This window comes from Accipiter gentilis, chromosome 29 (assembly GCF_929443795.1).
Source record: "Accipiter gentilis chromosome 29, bAccGen1.1, whole genome shotgun sequence".
Taxonomy (NCBI): Eukaryota; Metazoa; Chordata; class Aves; order Accipitriformes; family Accipitridae; genus Astur; species Astur gentilis.
In genome coordinates, this window is record NC_064908.1 from 14,063,915 (window position 1) to 14,077,355 (window position 13,441).

At 44.7% G+C, this 13,441-nt stretch overlaps 1 protein-coding gene across 3 annotated transcripts in view; it reads left to right on the top strand.

Annotated features, from left to right (window-relative positions):
* The window catches only part of LOC126052149 (collagen alpha-1(XXVII) chain-like), a 213,607-nt gene that overhangs the window by 125,392 nt on the left and 74,774 nt on the right, over window positions 1-13,441 (top strand). For all 3 annotated transcript variants that reach the window (XM_049832394.1, XM_049832392.1, XM_049832395.1), the window contains 6 exons: window positions 401-445; window positions 8,344-8,397; window positions 9,125-9,178; window positions 9,335-9,388; window positions 11,448-11,501; window positions 11,807-11,860. In XM_049832394.1, coding sequence (XP_049688351.1) covers window positions 401-445; window positions 8,344-8,397; window positions 9,125-9,178; window positions 9,335-9,388; window positions 11,448-11,501; window positions 11,807-11,860 — 315 coding nt within the window. The remainder of the gene's footprint in view (window positions 1-400; window positions 446-8,343; window positions 8,398-9,124; window positions 9,179-9,334; window positions 9,389-11,447; window positions 11,502-11,806; window positions 11,861-13,441) is intronic.

The window sequence follows — 13,441 nt, forward strand, 5'->3', positions numbered from 1 at the left end:
ATAACTGAGACATGTGAGCTCTTGTCCCTCCATGGCAGGGCTGAATATCCTCTCTTGGGTAATGGTGACTATCCTGAAAGAAAGGATGGGCAGCAGTAATGCTTGTCCATTGACCCAGGCACAGGACTGTTGAACACAACATCCTACTGGTGGTCTGCAGCAGGTCTAAGTCAATGGAGAAACCCAGGGGCATTTTCCCTGCACGCCTCCAGCCCATGACAGATGTTTAAAGGATGTGTGATGGAGCACGCCTTAGGAGCAGCCTGACATTTGGCCTTGGGGCTGTGCCAGGCCAATGCTGTGGGTCTGAGCCACCAGCCCCATCAGGGACATCAATGTCGTAGACCTGAGCAAGTCTTCGCAGTGGCTCAGTCTCACTCTGAACTTTCTTTTGTTTCAGGGGCTGATGGGAAACCCTGGAGAACATGGACTGAAAGGTGATAAGGTGATCTGAATACTCCCTTATTGCACTGTGTTTTAATTTTGCATGTGAAATCCCCTTTCTAGCTTCTTTTTCTTATTCAGCACCATGGTACTGGTTCCACTCTGGCTGTCTCTTTGCTCCTGTCCTCCCACCCTCCCTCCTTTCTTGACACTTCAGTTTTGACTTTTCTTTCTTTTATATCTGCCCCATCTCCTTTTCCTTGGAGTTCTAGTATAGATCAGTTAGGCTCAGATCCTCCTTGGAGCTTCTGTCTCCTATTGATGATGGCAGTAACTGTAAGATGATCTGGTGTTTCACTGGGCTTTTATGTTTTTGTATTGGTTACATGATGGGATGGGGAGGAGGATGAAGAGCTAACAACACTGACAGTGACATTGCACGAATGCATTTGGGAGAAACACATGATGTGACAAAGCAGCACAGCTCACTGGATCAACCAAACCAGCTGGATCCCCAGGAAAAACTGTTCTGTGTTAGGTACCTCTGCTCCTGTTTGCAGAGGCTCACCTTGGTCCAGCTTCCTGCTGAGAGGAAATTGCCTTATGCCAAACTGGTATAAATCACTTTAAAAAAAAGTAAAAAAGGAGAGGGGCATTGATTGCAATGATTTAGTGCTGCTGGCACAAAAACACGCAGCTTGAGCTAAATCAGCATGAAGCTGTGTGTGTAAATGTCTCACTGTCATGAGAACCATCCTCCCACAGATATTTGACTGTAAGATTTATTTAGTTTGAAAGAGTGGGAGGTGCAATCATTTATTGTTGGCTCTGATTGCTCAGGAGGGCAATGAAAAATGACCATTAAGTGTATTCTCTTCCTCCTGTCAACTATCCTCCTGTTAATGTTTTATTCTCTTGTTAGATGTTTGCTTTTAGAGACTGATTTAGCAGCCCAAAACTGCACATGGGGGAAGTAGTGTCAAGCCAGTTGATTCCACTCTCCTTATATTATAGCAGCTCTTTGCCAGGGCTCCTGTGTCTGCTGTTTCCCTTTCTCCCCTCCACCACCTTTTTACTTTTGTAGAGAGGAAGGACAGGACAAGAGAAGAACTTTTTCGTTAGGACAAGCTTAGGACATTGTAGCTGGTTTCTTGACTCACCACTAATTCCTAGAGCCCACAGACTCTTCTGTCTGCTCCTTGGAATAAATGGTTGACTATCTTAAGAATTGCCAATGTTTAAATCATTGTTTAGTAAAATTAACCTTCCTGGACATTATAGTCTCCATCACTTTACACAGACTGCTCTGTTTATCCCCAGTATTCTTCAGCCGCTGCTATCACAGTAACCAAATGGTTTGTAGCTCTCCCTGGAGTTATCCTTACAATACTCCCAAGTGCAGAATTATCCATCCTCCCTCAATAATCCCATGCTCAGTCTCGTAGCCTCTCTCCTGAGGTGCAGGAAACCTTTTCTTTCCCTACCTAGATACCTCTCCCACTCATTTGCCTTGGACAGGAGAGACTTTCTTCCTGGCTTTCATTACAGCCCTTTCTGGATTGAAGACTGGCAAACTATCCCTCCTTCTCAAGCCTCCTCTGTCCCTAAGGAGGTGCTTTAGTTCAAATATCCTGGGTGCTACCAAACACTCAGATTAGACCAACAATGATTTCAGAGTCAGATAGAGCTTCCAAACAGCTTGTGAATATCCTTTCCAGCAGTCTAACAGCCAAAGGGCTGGGAAATACAAGGTAAAGGAAAATCAGACCTACTTAAACATTGATGGCCCCAACTCTTATCTGCTCAGGTGAAGGTATGCAGCTCTGGCATTTTAGCCAAAGCATCAAAGTTTGCTGCACTTGTTTGCATGAGTATAGACAAAGTTCACCAGCTCTCCTTATATTTGGGGGAGGATTTGGCCTGAAATAGCTTTGTGGTTTTTTCAGTTATTTGGTTTTCTGATTTGTTGGTCTTGCTGTTCAGCTAGTTGGCCCAGTTTATAATACATCCCTTCTCCAACTGATCAAAAGGCTGCTGCATTCGTTTACTCACTCCCACATTTCTTTAGTGAATGGCACCTTTAAGACTTTTTATATTCTCTCACTCCAATTTGGGCATCATGAGCAAAAACACTCATCCCTTCTTACAGCTTGTTTACATTTGTGTTTTAATTATTTATGTTCTGGTACCACTAAGAAATTTAAATCCTATCTGGTCTTGCTGCTTTTGCTCAGTTTGTAGCAAGGGAAAAATTCTGCCTGCAAAGAGCTTGTGGTCTAAATGTATATGTGGTAGAAGGAAGGAACATTTATGCCCTTCATGTTATGTGAGGGCTTCTGAGTTGCACAAGTGACTGAAGAGGAGGTTGCTAGAGGCGGGAAGTACACCCTGGCCTCTTGGACCCTCTCCTTGCCAGGATCATCTTTTGCCTTGCCACCTGCCTTGTTTCAATGAAAATGTTTTCTGTCTCAGCCTTTATTAAGAAGCTGCAGCATAAAACTTTCTTTGCCCCCCTTGTTTTTGCCACATGCTTTTTAATTGAAGCTGGTCTTAGAAAATCTGACTTAAGGAAATTCCACGTATAGGAAAGTAGAGTCAGGACCTCTGTGTTCACTTAGTGCCCAGTTGGGCTTGAGTCACAGGAAGGACCCTGCCTGGAGCAGAGGGATTGCCTTCTGTTGGAGGCTCCCTTCTGTAATCCCTCACCGGTTGTGTCACTGTTAGTTTCTCCTGCTATTGCTATTTTTAGGCCGTAACATCTTATTTAAAGGCTTTCTTTGGTTGCCTACTATACTTTTTCTGTCTATTAGATTTTGACTTCATTATAACCCTCCATCGTCATCTTCAGACAAAACTGTCTTACTGCTATGACCAGAAACATAAGTATCCTCCCTCAATCTTGTATTTATTCTCTATGTCTGATAGTCTGAAAGTTTGCTTCTTGCCATTCTTGAAACTTTTCCAGACCGCGGTTGTATGCAGTCTGCCTGCGCAGAGATCCTTATTCATAGCTTGGTCATCTCCCAAGTAACAGACTTCCCCTCTCTGCTGGATATTGAAGATGCAATTACAAGGGTGAACTTAGCTAACTAGTTGGGGCTGACAGTCCAGCCACTGTGCAGCAACGTTTTCTCTGCACACTGGTGTGGCTCAAGCACACCCACCCCACTGCACCACTCTGTGAGCATATGAGGTCCCTGAGTCCCCTTTGAAGAGCAAATTATTTCCGACTTCCAAGCTAGTGCTGCTTTCCTGCAGTGCATTCACCAGGAATGCTACAGGAGAAGGAAATGCTGGCACCATACCATGCAGAGCCAATGCACAGACCAGACAGCAGAAAGCTGTGTTAAGAGTCTGGGAGTCCTGTTTGCACCTCAGCTTAAGACACGTGATTTTCCATAGGGGTTGAGCTGCCATCTGCCAACTGTCCAGGCATCTTTCTTGAGACTGTAAGCAGGCACCTCAAATGGCTGGTCCATCTCTGAAAGACCTGAGCCATATGCTAAGTGTGTTGAATGTGCAAGATGAATGAATCCAGGTACTAGCAAGAACAGACAATGCTCAGGTTCAGCCAACAGTAGCTGTCAGCCTTACCAAACGTGCCCATTCCAGCAGCAAATCAACACCTTACACCAGAAGGTCCCAGCCTACCGAAGGCTGAATCTGGTATGAAGATGTCAGGTGGATTCTCTAGAAAGCAGTTTCTAATAAACCCATTTAGATACAGAGGCTTTTCCCAAAGGGATGTGAGGCATTATTGCAGAAGTGCAGTAGTCTCCCATTACATGGCCAGAGGGGAGCGGGATAAAGGTACTGGCTCTCCCCTCTTCTCCTCCACCATAGTTTTCAAAAAGCTGGTAAACATAGAGTTAAACCTCTTATTTAAAAAAATAAGAAGAAAGAAAGAAAAGAAAAAAGAAAAGCCTTAGATATTTGGCAGCATCTGAAATGCTGGGTCAGCAGGAGTGGAGAGTGGCAAACCTCACTGCTCCATGCTGACAGTAATCAGTAGCCTTTCATAATTAGTAGTTCACAGCAGATGAGAGCAGCCTTGGGAGCCTCGCACCTTGCATCTGCTGCCACTCATGGACTCGCCCAGGTTTGAGGGGCGATAGGGATTTCGAGACTGCCCCAAGTCCTCCCTAGCAAGGGACAGTCATTTTTTCTCGTGTCGTAGTTCTCCAGAACTTGGCCTCTTCTGCACATCCACGTGGAGCTGCCTGTGCTGTGCCCTGCGTTACCCGCCCTGGGACCCTGCAGGGCTGCAGGAGCAGCCAGAGGTGCCGGTGTCAAAGGGTGCCTGGAGCACAACCCATAGTGCTCACGCCTGGCCTGCCCCGTCAGCTCCAGGCTGCAGTTCATAGTGAGGATGTGTTGATGAAGATTTAATTAGATGTCTGCCAGCTCCTGTTAAACCCATCCGTCTTGGTTACATCCAAATATGGGACCTTGTACAGGTTTGTCTTTTTGTAGCTGAGGAATACTCCCTTCACTCAACAGCAGTCAGATCAGATGCCAGTAAAACCTAAGCATGATGACAGGGTGGCTGGATGGTGTGTGTGTGGGCAGCAGGCATGTAACTGAGGCTGCCACCTCGACCTACCTGGGAGAAGGTCCTCAGTGTAATGCTGCATCTTTCAGAAACACTGCTACCATTCCCCTTTGCCATGACATGAGGAGGAACCTGCCTCAACACTAAAAGGGCTTTCCCCTTCCATGAGAGGAACATTTTTCACTGGTTTTTTTGAACTTTGTTTCCTATGTTGCCTTGTTCAATATTTTACAAGGTGCAGCTTATTAATCCCAAATGTGCGCATCACATGGCAGAGGCCAGGCATGAACTTGAACAAGGGGTAACATCCCACTCCTCCTGCAGAAATCACATCTTTGTATCTAGCAGCTAGACAGGCGAGTACAGAGCACACCAATGCTAGCCAACCCCTTCTGCATCCCGCATAAAAGCTCAGTACCATGGAATTTAATTATGTTTTTTACAGCTTCAGTTTACTCCCAAAATGGATCATCTTCCTGCTTCCATTTATACGTTTTCATGGAGGCAAGGAGAGGGGACAAAGAGGGTTGCATCTGCTCTTACAGGGAGAAGTGGAATTACTGTATAACCCTGAAATAGAGAGTGGTCTTGAGAAGACCACGTGATGTGATGAGTGCAGAGGAAAGGTGGAGGAAGTGGAGGAAATCCTAGCTACTTGTTCACATAAAGGAGTTTTATGAATCAGGACATCTGTAACTTGTGAAGGACACAGCTCAGTAAAATACCTCTAGTAGTTTTGCAGTGTTAGCTCCACTTGTATTTCTAAGCAGAAATTCTTGGGAAAAAGAGATGTCCAATCGACAGCAAAATGAGTTTTTTGCACGGCAATCTCCTCTGTGTCCTACAGACAGCAAACACGCCTCACACTTGCAAATCTGTCGCTTCCCTCGTAGCCCCCTTTCTGTGCGGTGTGGCGCTACGGAGGACCTCAGGGTCTCTGAAGCTGCATTTCTTTTTATGGGTGAAACATGAAACATAGGCAATATCCCATGAACAGAGCCTGTTTGTAATTTCAGATTGTACATTCCTCCTCCTCCCTATGAGCAAAGTACTTGCAGCCCCTTTTTGTCATCTTGGCATAGCTTTTTTTAATAATAAACATGCCTGACCTCTTTCTTCCTTATTGTTTCCCTCACGTTAAGGACACTTCAGATTTACTGTGCTCAAGGCAGGTGAAGGAAGATGCCCCAGTCATCAGTTTTGGTGTAAGATATTAATGGCCACTGCAGATGGATTATTCATGCCATGACATTTTGCTGTGCTATTGCAATAGCATGTGAATATCTTGCGTGGAGCCCAGCTAAAGATAAAAGATGTGTTTTGTCTTTCCTGCTTCCTTCTTACCCTCTCTAATGCCCATTTCTCAAGAGTTGTTTGAAAACTGTTTTCTCTGTCATGCAGTCACTATCCCACTTTGCTTAAAGGTCAGTGATAAAGGTTTGTTCCTGCCTTTTGCTATGCTCAGGAAACTCTTTTCTTATAGTAGTCATTTCTTAATGTCCAAGTATTTATTCCAAAACAATATTTCCATAGCCACTTATACTGTCTGGGTAGAAAACTGCTTAATTAAAAAAAACCCTCTTTTTTTTTTTTTTTTTTTGACTCTTAGCATAGGTGATAAAGACAAGGAGTTTTCAGAGCAAACCTCTCACTTTCAAGAAAAACTATTGTCCTGCTGTCTTCTAGCAGGAGCCAGAATTAGAGCAGATTTCAGTGGTTTAAGCCTTGGACTAGATAAAATAAGTAGAAAATTCAGAGAAGATGAGAGAAATCTGGCAATGGCTGGAAAAGAGCTGGGTCATACGGTATTTTTTTTGCCATCTCTATTGTATCTAATACTTGGGGTTCATCCGAACTGAAGCTGTGTAAATAGCTGATTGTTTTCATTTGCTTGCATTGCCAAAAAAAAAAAAAAAAAAAAAAAAAGGATAGATGGAAAATAGTTTAGAAGAAGCAAAGTGTTGGTTATTTGACTCAAATTAAAATATTTTAGGTTAAAAAGCAAATGAGGAAAATTAATTTAACCTTTTTTAAGAGCAACATTTCAGTTTTGCTATATAAAAGATTTGTTTTGAAGATGGTTCAGTGAAATGTTCTGGGAACATTTACCAAAACATTTAAGCAAATTTAGCATGAATCCATGAAATGTTTCCATCATTGAATCTGCATAGTTCTTAATTATTTTTCTTCTGGAAAAGCTGTCTCCAAAAAGTCTTCCCCTACTCAGGCCTTAACGGTCCACAATTTCATTATACCCTGCATGTTACTGAAGTAATTAGAATTATTTCAACTCTCTGATAACAAGTGGGTGGTTTGTGCTTGAGTAGAAATAGGCTTCTTCTGTCATCTCTTTGTAGACTTTGGCTCTGTTGCAGGAGTCCATATGTCTTCCATGTGGACTATGTTTAAACATATAGCCCTCTGCTCTTGTATGGCTTGTTCCCTTACTAGGAAGCCAAGTTTAGAGGCATGTGCTGTGCATGGGACAGAGTTCCTCTAACAGTTATTTCTGTTGGGTCTTGTCATTGTACCAAGTTTTTATAGTCATTCCTCCTTTGACTTCCCAAGTAGAATTTTCCTTTCTCTGCCCCATCATTGACTCATTCTTTAAGTAAATCACTAAATAAATGAGGTTGGAAGGGACATCAGGAGGCCGTCTGGTCCAACAGCCTGCTCACAGCAGGGCTAAGAGGGAACACAAGATAGCCCACCACCCCCAAGAAAACCTTCAGGGATACTTATTTTCTACCCAGGGAGTCAGAATCTGTTACGATGGTCCAAAGAGGGGAAAGAAAGATAGCTTGGTTAGGAAATACTGTCAATGATGGTGGGCTCAAAGATGGATCCCCATCCCAATGAATACCAGCCTACCCCTCCCGGGGAATCTCAGCCTAGATATTGGCAGTGCGATGGTACCATTACTAGAAGTTACTCATGTTTTCTTACAGAAGAGGAGTGATCTTTGAAACCAGCACTAGGATATGCTCACAGAAACCCCGAGTATTGGGGTTTTTTCTATAGAACCTTATGAGAGAAAAGGTCAATTAATTGAAAACTAAACTAGTTCTTCTGTTCAGCTGAATTTTAACTCTTCACCACCTTCACGGTTGCTGCTAGCCAGAGGAACGCAGTCTCTCTTCTTGCAGCTTCTATAGAAACACAATGCTTGGGAATTCATGTTTCCCCCTCTCCTGCAGTTTCATTTCTCACTTTAGAATTAATGTTGGGAAATACATACTTCATTCGGGATTGTTGTTGCAGTTAATATGATCTACAGCTTGCTAGCAGTTCAGTTTTGAATAGAGCTAGTGATGAGACTTCTGCTGTACAATGCACCACCTAGCATCTACCTGGGCGTTTTGGCCATTGCTGTTGCCTATTTTAACCCTCTGGTGATGTGTATCCAGGGTGATCAGGGAGGAGCAGGTGTTCCAGGAGATATCGGCTTCCAAGGAGACAAGGTAATTGTTTTTCTTTTCTCCATCATTTTTTTCGCTTACATAGTAGTATGTGTGGCCACCAGCTTTCTCCACTCATCTTAAGAGACGAGGAGTTGGAACTAACTGCATCCTGCTGTCAGGTTCCCCTGCTTGAATAGTTCTCATTTGGGGTATGCTGCACCTTTCTAAAATTCATGTCAATACATGAATTTTGTTGTTACTCATAATAAAAGCAGTTCTACTGGGGCCTTTCTATAAAAGGGGCCATATCTTCATGCAGAAATTGGAAGTGATGGGATGGGATTGATGGGAATGGGTGTGAATGTGTGTGGTCCAGCGGCTGCAGACTTGGAGGTTTTGTCTGCTCAGTGCAGCAACTTAAACCCTGACCCAGTGAAGCACTTAACGCCGTGCATAACTTCTAAGCAAGTGACTTTTCCCCTGTGAGTACAACACGATACTGACTTCAGCTGACTAATGCTGTACTTAGCACTGCACTGGGGCCTACATGGCTCTGAGCCACAGCTAGCTGCAACAGCTCATGTGTTCTTTGGGGCTAAATTCAGCCCTGGCTTTAGCAGAAACATCTCACTGATATTAGTGCAACTGTGCCAGCTCCTTGCAGGGCTGAGTTCAGCCCTTAGAAAGTGCTCCTCTCTCTGCTGCAGAGGAGCTGGAGCCTGGGGAGTTGGTATTTTTTTGATGCTTCATTGTGTTTTCTGAAAAAATGTGTGTGTCTCTCTCTCAGGGCAGCCAGGGTTTGCCTGGGGTCCCTGGGGCACGAGGGAAAGCAGGCCCCCTGGTAAGTAACCAAGCATCTTCTGATTCCTAATCTCCCTTTCTCTAAAGGTTCAGTGCCTAGCTGGAAAGACAGCTTGGCAGGGGTGTGCTACTCTAAACAGGAAAGCCAATAGCCAGGAGCCAGCTCATTTTGTCCATGATTTTCTGATTTCTGCAGGGAAAAGTTGGTGACAAAGGTCCAGTCGGGTTTCCAGGACCACCTGGCCCTGAGGTATGTCCCACCAGCTCCTTCTCATATCTTTCTTTTCTTTAGTAACTTCTGCAGCATACTTTCTTCAGGAAACCCACACGGTAACACCTCTCTCCCATCTTGTTTTGCGTCTGCAGCGGTAGTTATTCCATGTCTGCAGCTTGCCGCCCCATTGAGAATCAAGTCTGTGATAAACACCCATGTGGCATTTGAGAGACTGTTAGAGATGCCTATCTCCTTTCCCCACTGGAGGTTTTTAGCTCTCAAGCTGTGTAGAGACAGGCCCACATAGGGTTTTGATTAGGAGGTATATGCATATAGCTGTTGCTAGTTCATACGGAACGCAAGAGCCAAACGCTGCCTCCCATGTGGGCATCCAGCCCGACGGAGGGAGGGGACAGCTGCCACTGCTACTGCTCACCATGACACCTGAGCGCTGATACATTTACCAACCCAAAACTGGTGTGTTCTGGGGTCAGAGCCTTTGCTAACAACAGGCAGATGGGTTGCTTTAGGACAATGGCACACCAGGGCTCCAGAAATGCCAAGGCAGAAAGAGCTTTGGTGTGCTGTAGGATTTACTGTTATTTACTGAATTGAGGTCCACTTTTGTTCAAACTGGGAACGGGGCAGATTGTCCATCTTGTACCCTCTGACCACCCTGCACTCAGATTTCGTGATCTCCAGCTACCATTCCAAGCCTTTTTCTTCCCAATCTTCCCGTGCAAGTCCTATATGTATCAGCTTGTTCCGCTCTTGTTCAGAAAGGTCAGTCCCCAAAGGTTGTCTCTAACCTGGCGAACAGCATGTCACAATCTCTCATCTCTCCCTATCCTTCCTTTTTTTTCTTCTTTTTTTAAACACCTTGGCAGACACTCACTGCAAAGCAGAACATCCTATCATTTTGCAGAGGGAAGATCTCAAGCCTAGAAAGGTAAAGGGAGCTTCCAAAAGATGTAAGAAAAGCCAGTGGTGCACTGGAATAGAGCCCCAGACTGTCTCCCAGCCACCGGCCAGTCTCTGTGGACACTGGTCTTTCTATTGACCATGTTGTTCTCTGGCCCTTCTTGTTCTCCAACTGCTTTTCAGGGCAGAACACACATTTCTTGAATCTTGCATCTCACTTTGCACCTAACCTCCTATTTTCAGCCTAGGGCTTCGCTTCTCTGCCAGGGTATGATGGTACATGAGTGGTGATGAGATAGGGAGGATCAAGATGCGTTCATGACCCATTCTGCATCTCATGGTTTCCTGGGTTTTCCTTCCACTTTTTGTCATAGATATTGTGGAGGGTTTTTTTCATTTTTTCCCCCACAAAATACCATTTCAAGTAGAAAAAACTCTTGCTGCCCTTACCAAAAATATTGTCACAGTGATACCTTAAATGCAGGATCAGCTTCCCGCAGCACGTTGTCATTTTTCTCCTTCGTAAGCAACCAGACAACATCTGTAAGATGCTAGAGAGCCACTTCCAGCGCAACTGATGATCTATTTTCCCTTCATCAGTGTTATGGTATTCTGCTGGGTCTGGAAGGGCTCTCAGTTGAGTGCTGCCACTTAGCAATCGTTCCTCTTTGTTGCTGTTGGAAATAACCACAGATTCCTTTGTTTCCTCAGCAAAGGGCTGGTGGGTGGAAAGGAGTCGCTGCCTGGCTGAAGGCGGCAGCTAATGAGCATGTCAGCACCTTTCCTAATTCCTCGCCTGCTTCCCTTTGTCGCTGAGGCGTGTAGTTCGTTTCTCAGAGCCGTGAGATTATGCGCTGACTCATAAAGATTAATTAAAACCCAAATTGCCGGGTTTAGCTGTGTGATGACAGGGACGCCCTCACAGCAATAAATCTTCTAAGAAGATGGACCTAAAGGGAACTGCTGGGAAAGGCTGCTCTTGAATCAAACCGATAGGGCTGCTCCCATTATCTTGGTGCATTCCCTCCAGAAGCCACACACGGACACTGCCAGCACGTAACAAATGTCTCAGCCCTTAGCGTTTAATTAAAACTCTCACAGAGGCTGTCCTCTGAAGCTGGTTGTAAAAGTCCATCTCCACCTATGCACCCTGACTATTTCTTGTTCTCTTCAGGGCTTTCCAGGTGACATTGGCCCACCCGGAGAAAATGGTCCTGAAGGCCTGAAGGTGAGTGGAGCAGAAATTAAATCTCTGTGTGGGGTGGGAAGCAGCCAGGGAAAACAAAGTAGTGGGAAGGGGGGAGAGAGAAAGCCCTGGAGATTCCTGAAGATTGTCCTGGCCAGCGTTTCAGCTTCGTCTGTTTGGCTTGAGGTCCCTCCAAGTGCAGGGTTTTCTTTTTTCAATTTTTTTTCTGTAACAAAATTGACATTGGATGATGTCCCGTGGCTGTGAAAGAGACTTTCTTATTTTAATTGCCCTTCTGAGCTTATGTTTCTATTTTCTGAGTATCTTTTCCTTTGGCTCTTTCTCAGGGAAAGCCAGGAGCACGAGGTTTACCTGGGCCGAGAGGGCTGCCTGGACAAGAGGTGAGTCTCCTCAGACCAAAAGCAGATTGGATTTAAAGAATAATGTTGAATTTTGAAAATTAATGCAAGCTGAATTGGTGCCTGTGACTTGAAATCCTCCAGTCCCTCTGGATCTGGAAGCAGATGCTTATATTCAGTGATCAGAGATGCGCAAAAGAGGAGCTTCCCCAAAGCTGCAGTCCTGTGATCTTTGCTTGCAGTCACTGCTGGCATCCACTGACCCTAAACTCTACATTGGCTTTTCTTTTAAAGTCTGTTCCCTCACACCCACACACACCCAGAACGGGTGTTAATGCCCTTTTCCCTGCACATCCCGTTGCACAGGCATGCCCTGACCTGGCTTTTGCTTTCTGCTCCTTTTAAGTGTGTTTTCTTTCAACTGTGAGACCTACAGACTTCACGCTCTCACACGGAGCAATATCCTTTTGTACAAAGAGTACCTAAATTGAAATTGCTGTTCTGCAAAGATTCATTTGCCCCAGCATCTCATAGCTTGCAGCTTTCACTTATTGCTTCATGTGAAAACTTGAAGCTTCATTCCACTCACAGTCACTAAGAAGGGACAATTGTCATTGAGTTAATTGTCCTGGAGCTGCAAAACGTTATAGAAGCAGCAGAGAAGGCCTGAGTGCCCTCTCTTTATCCTGTTGTAACTCCAGTTACTTCAGTGTAGTTTCTTCTCGTTTAGGCCAGTGTAAGCTGTTTGTCTGGAGTCATGAGACGTTGTGCAAATAATACTTAGTGCACGCATGGGCAGGAGCTTGTTCTAATAGCACTAATAATTCTTAACTTTTTCTGGGAACTCTTCTGCTTGCTCTCTCAATGGGATTAATGCAAATTAGCTCATTTATTTGCACTGAAATAGGGAAAAAAAAATATTCTAGGCAATTTACAAAGGGAATTGAAGCCCTGCATTCCAAGTTCAGGCAGGCATGACCAAGCTGCCTTCAATTTACTCTAGTTAGTGAGTGTAAAAGTAAGACTGAAGACATGGACATGGAGTTTGACATAAGCTGTGCTAAAGGACTTTGAATGTGCACCAGACCACACCACTGCGCCTTTACCGCTGCTGTTACCCAATGCGGTAGGTCAAGACTGTGGATTACATCTTGTTTAGAAATGTGGCGTATTGTGGGTGGTTCATCCGAGCCCACCGAGCGGGGTTCCTGACTTCCAGTCCCCCATCTTCAGCCCGCCAGCTCATGCCACTTCATTACCACGGCTGACCACCTAAATGAGAACAGCCAGAACTGTGGCTGCCAAGGGCACTTTTAATTTCTCTCTTGGCAGTTGGTTTTAGACACTTGAGATAATTTTTGTGGAGCTTAATTGAAGGTCTCTTAGAAACTGTAGATCTGATCCTATCACATTAGAAATTGGTGTAGAGCCAAGGGAGAGGACCGAGTCCAATTGCTGTGTGAGATTTTGAGATAGCTCCATCCTGCAGCATGTGTAGTCCCATCTGAAAGCAAAAGGGAAACCTTCATACGTTGCCAAATGGTTCTGTGGGAAATTTTGCAACACCCTTTTTGTGGGGCAAAAAAAGAAGCAGGAAAGATAGAAAAAGAGTAGAGAGCTCTA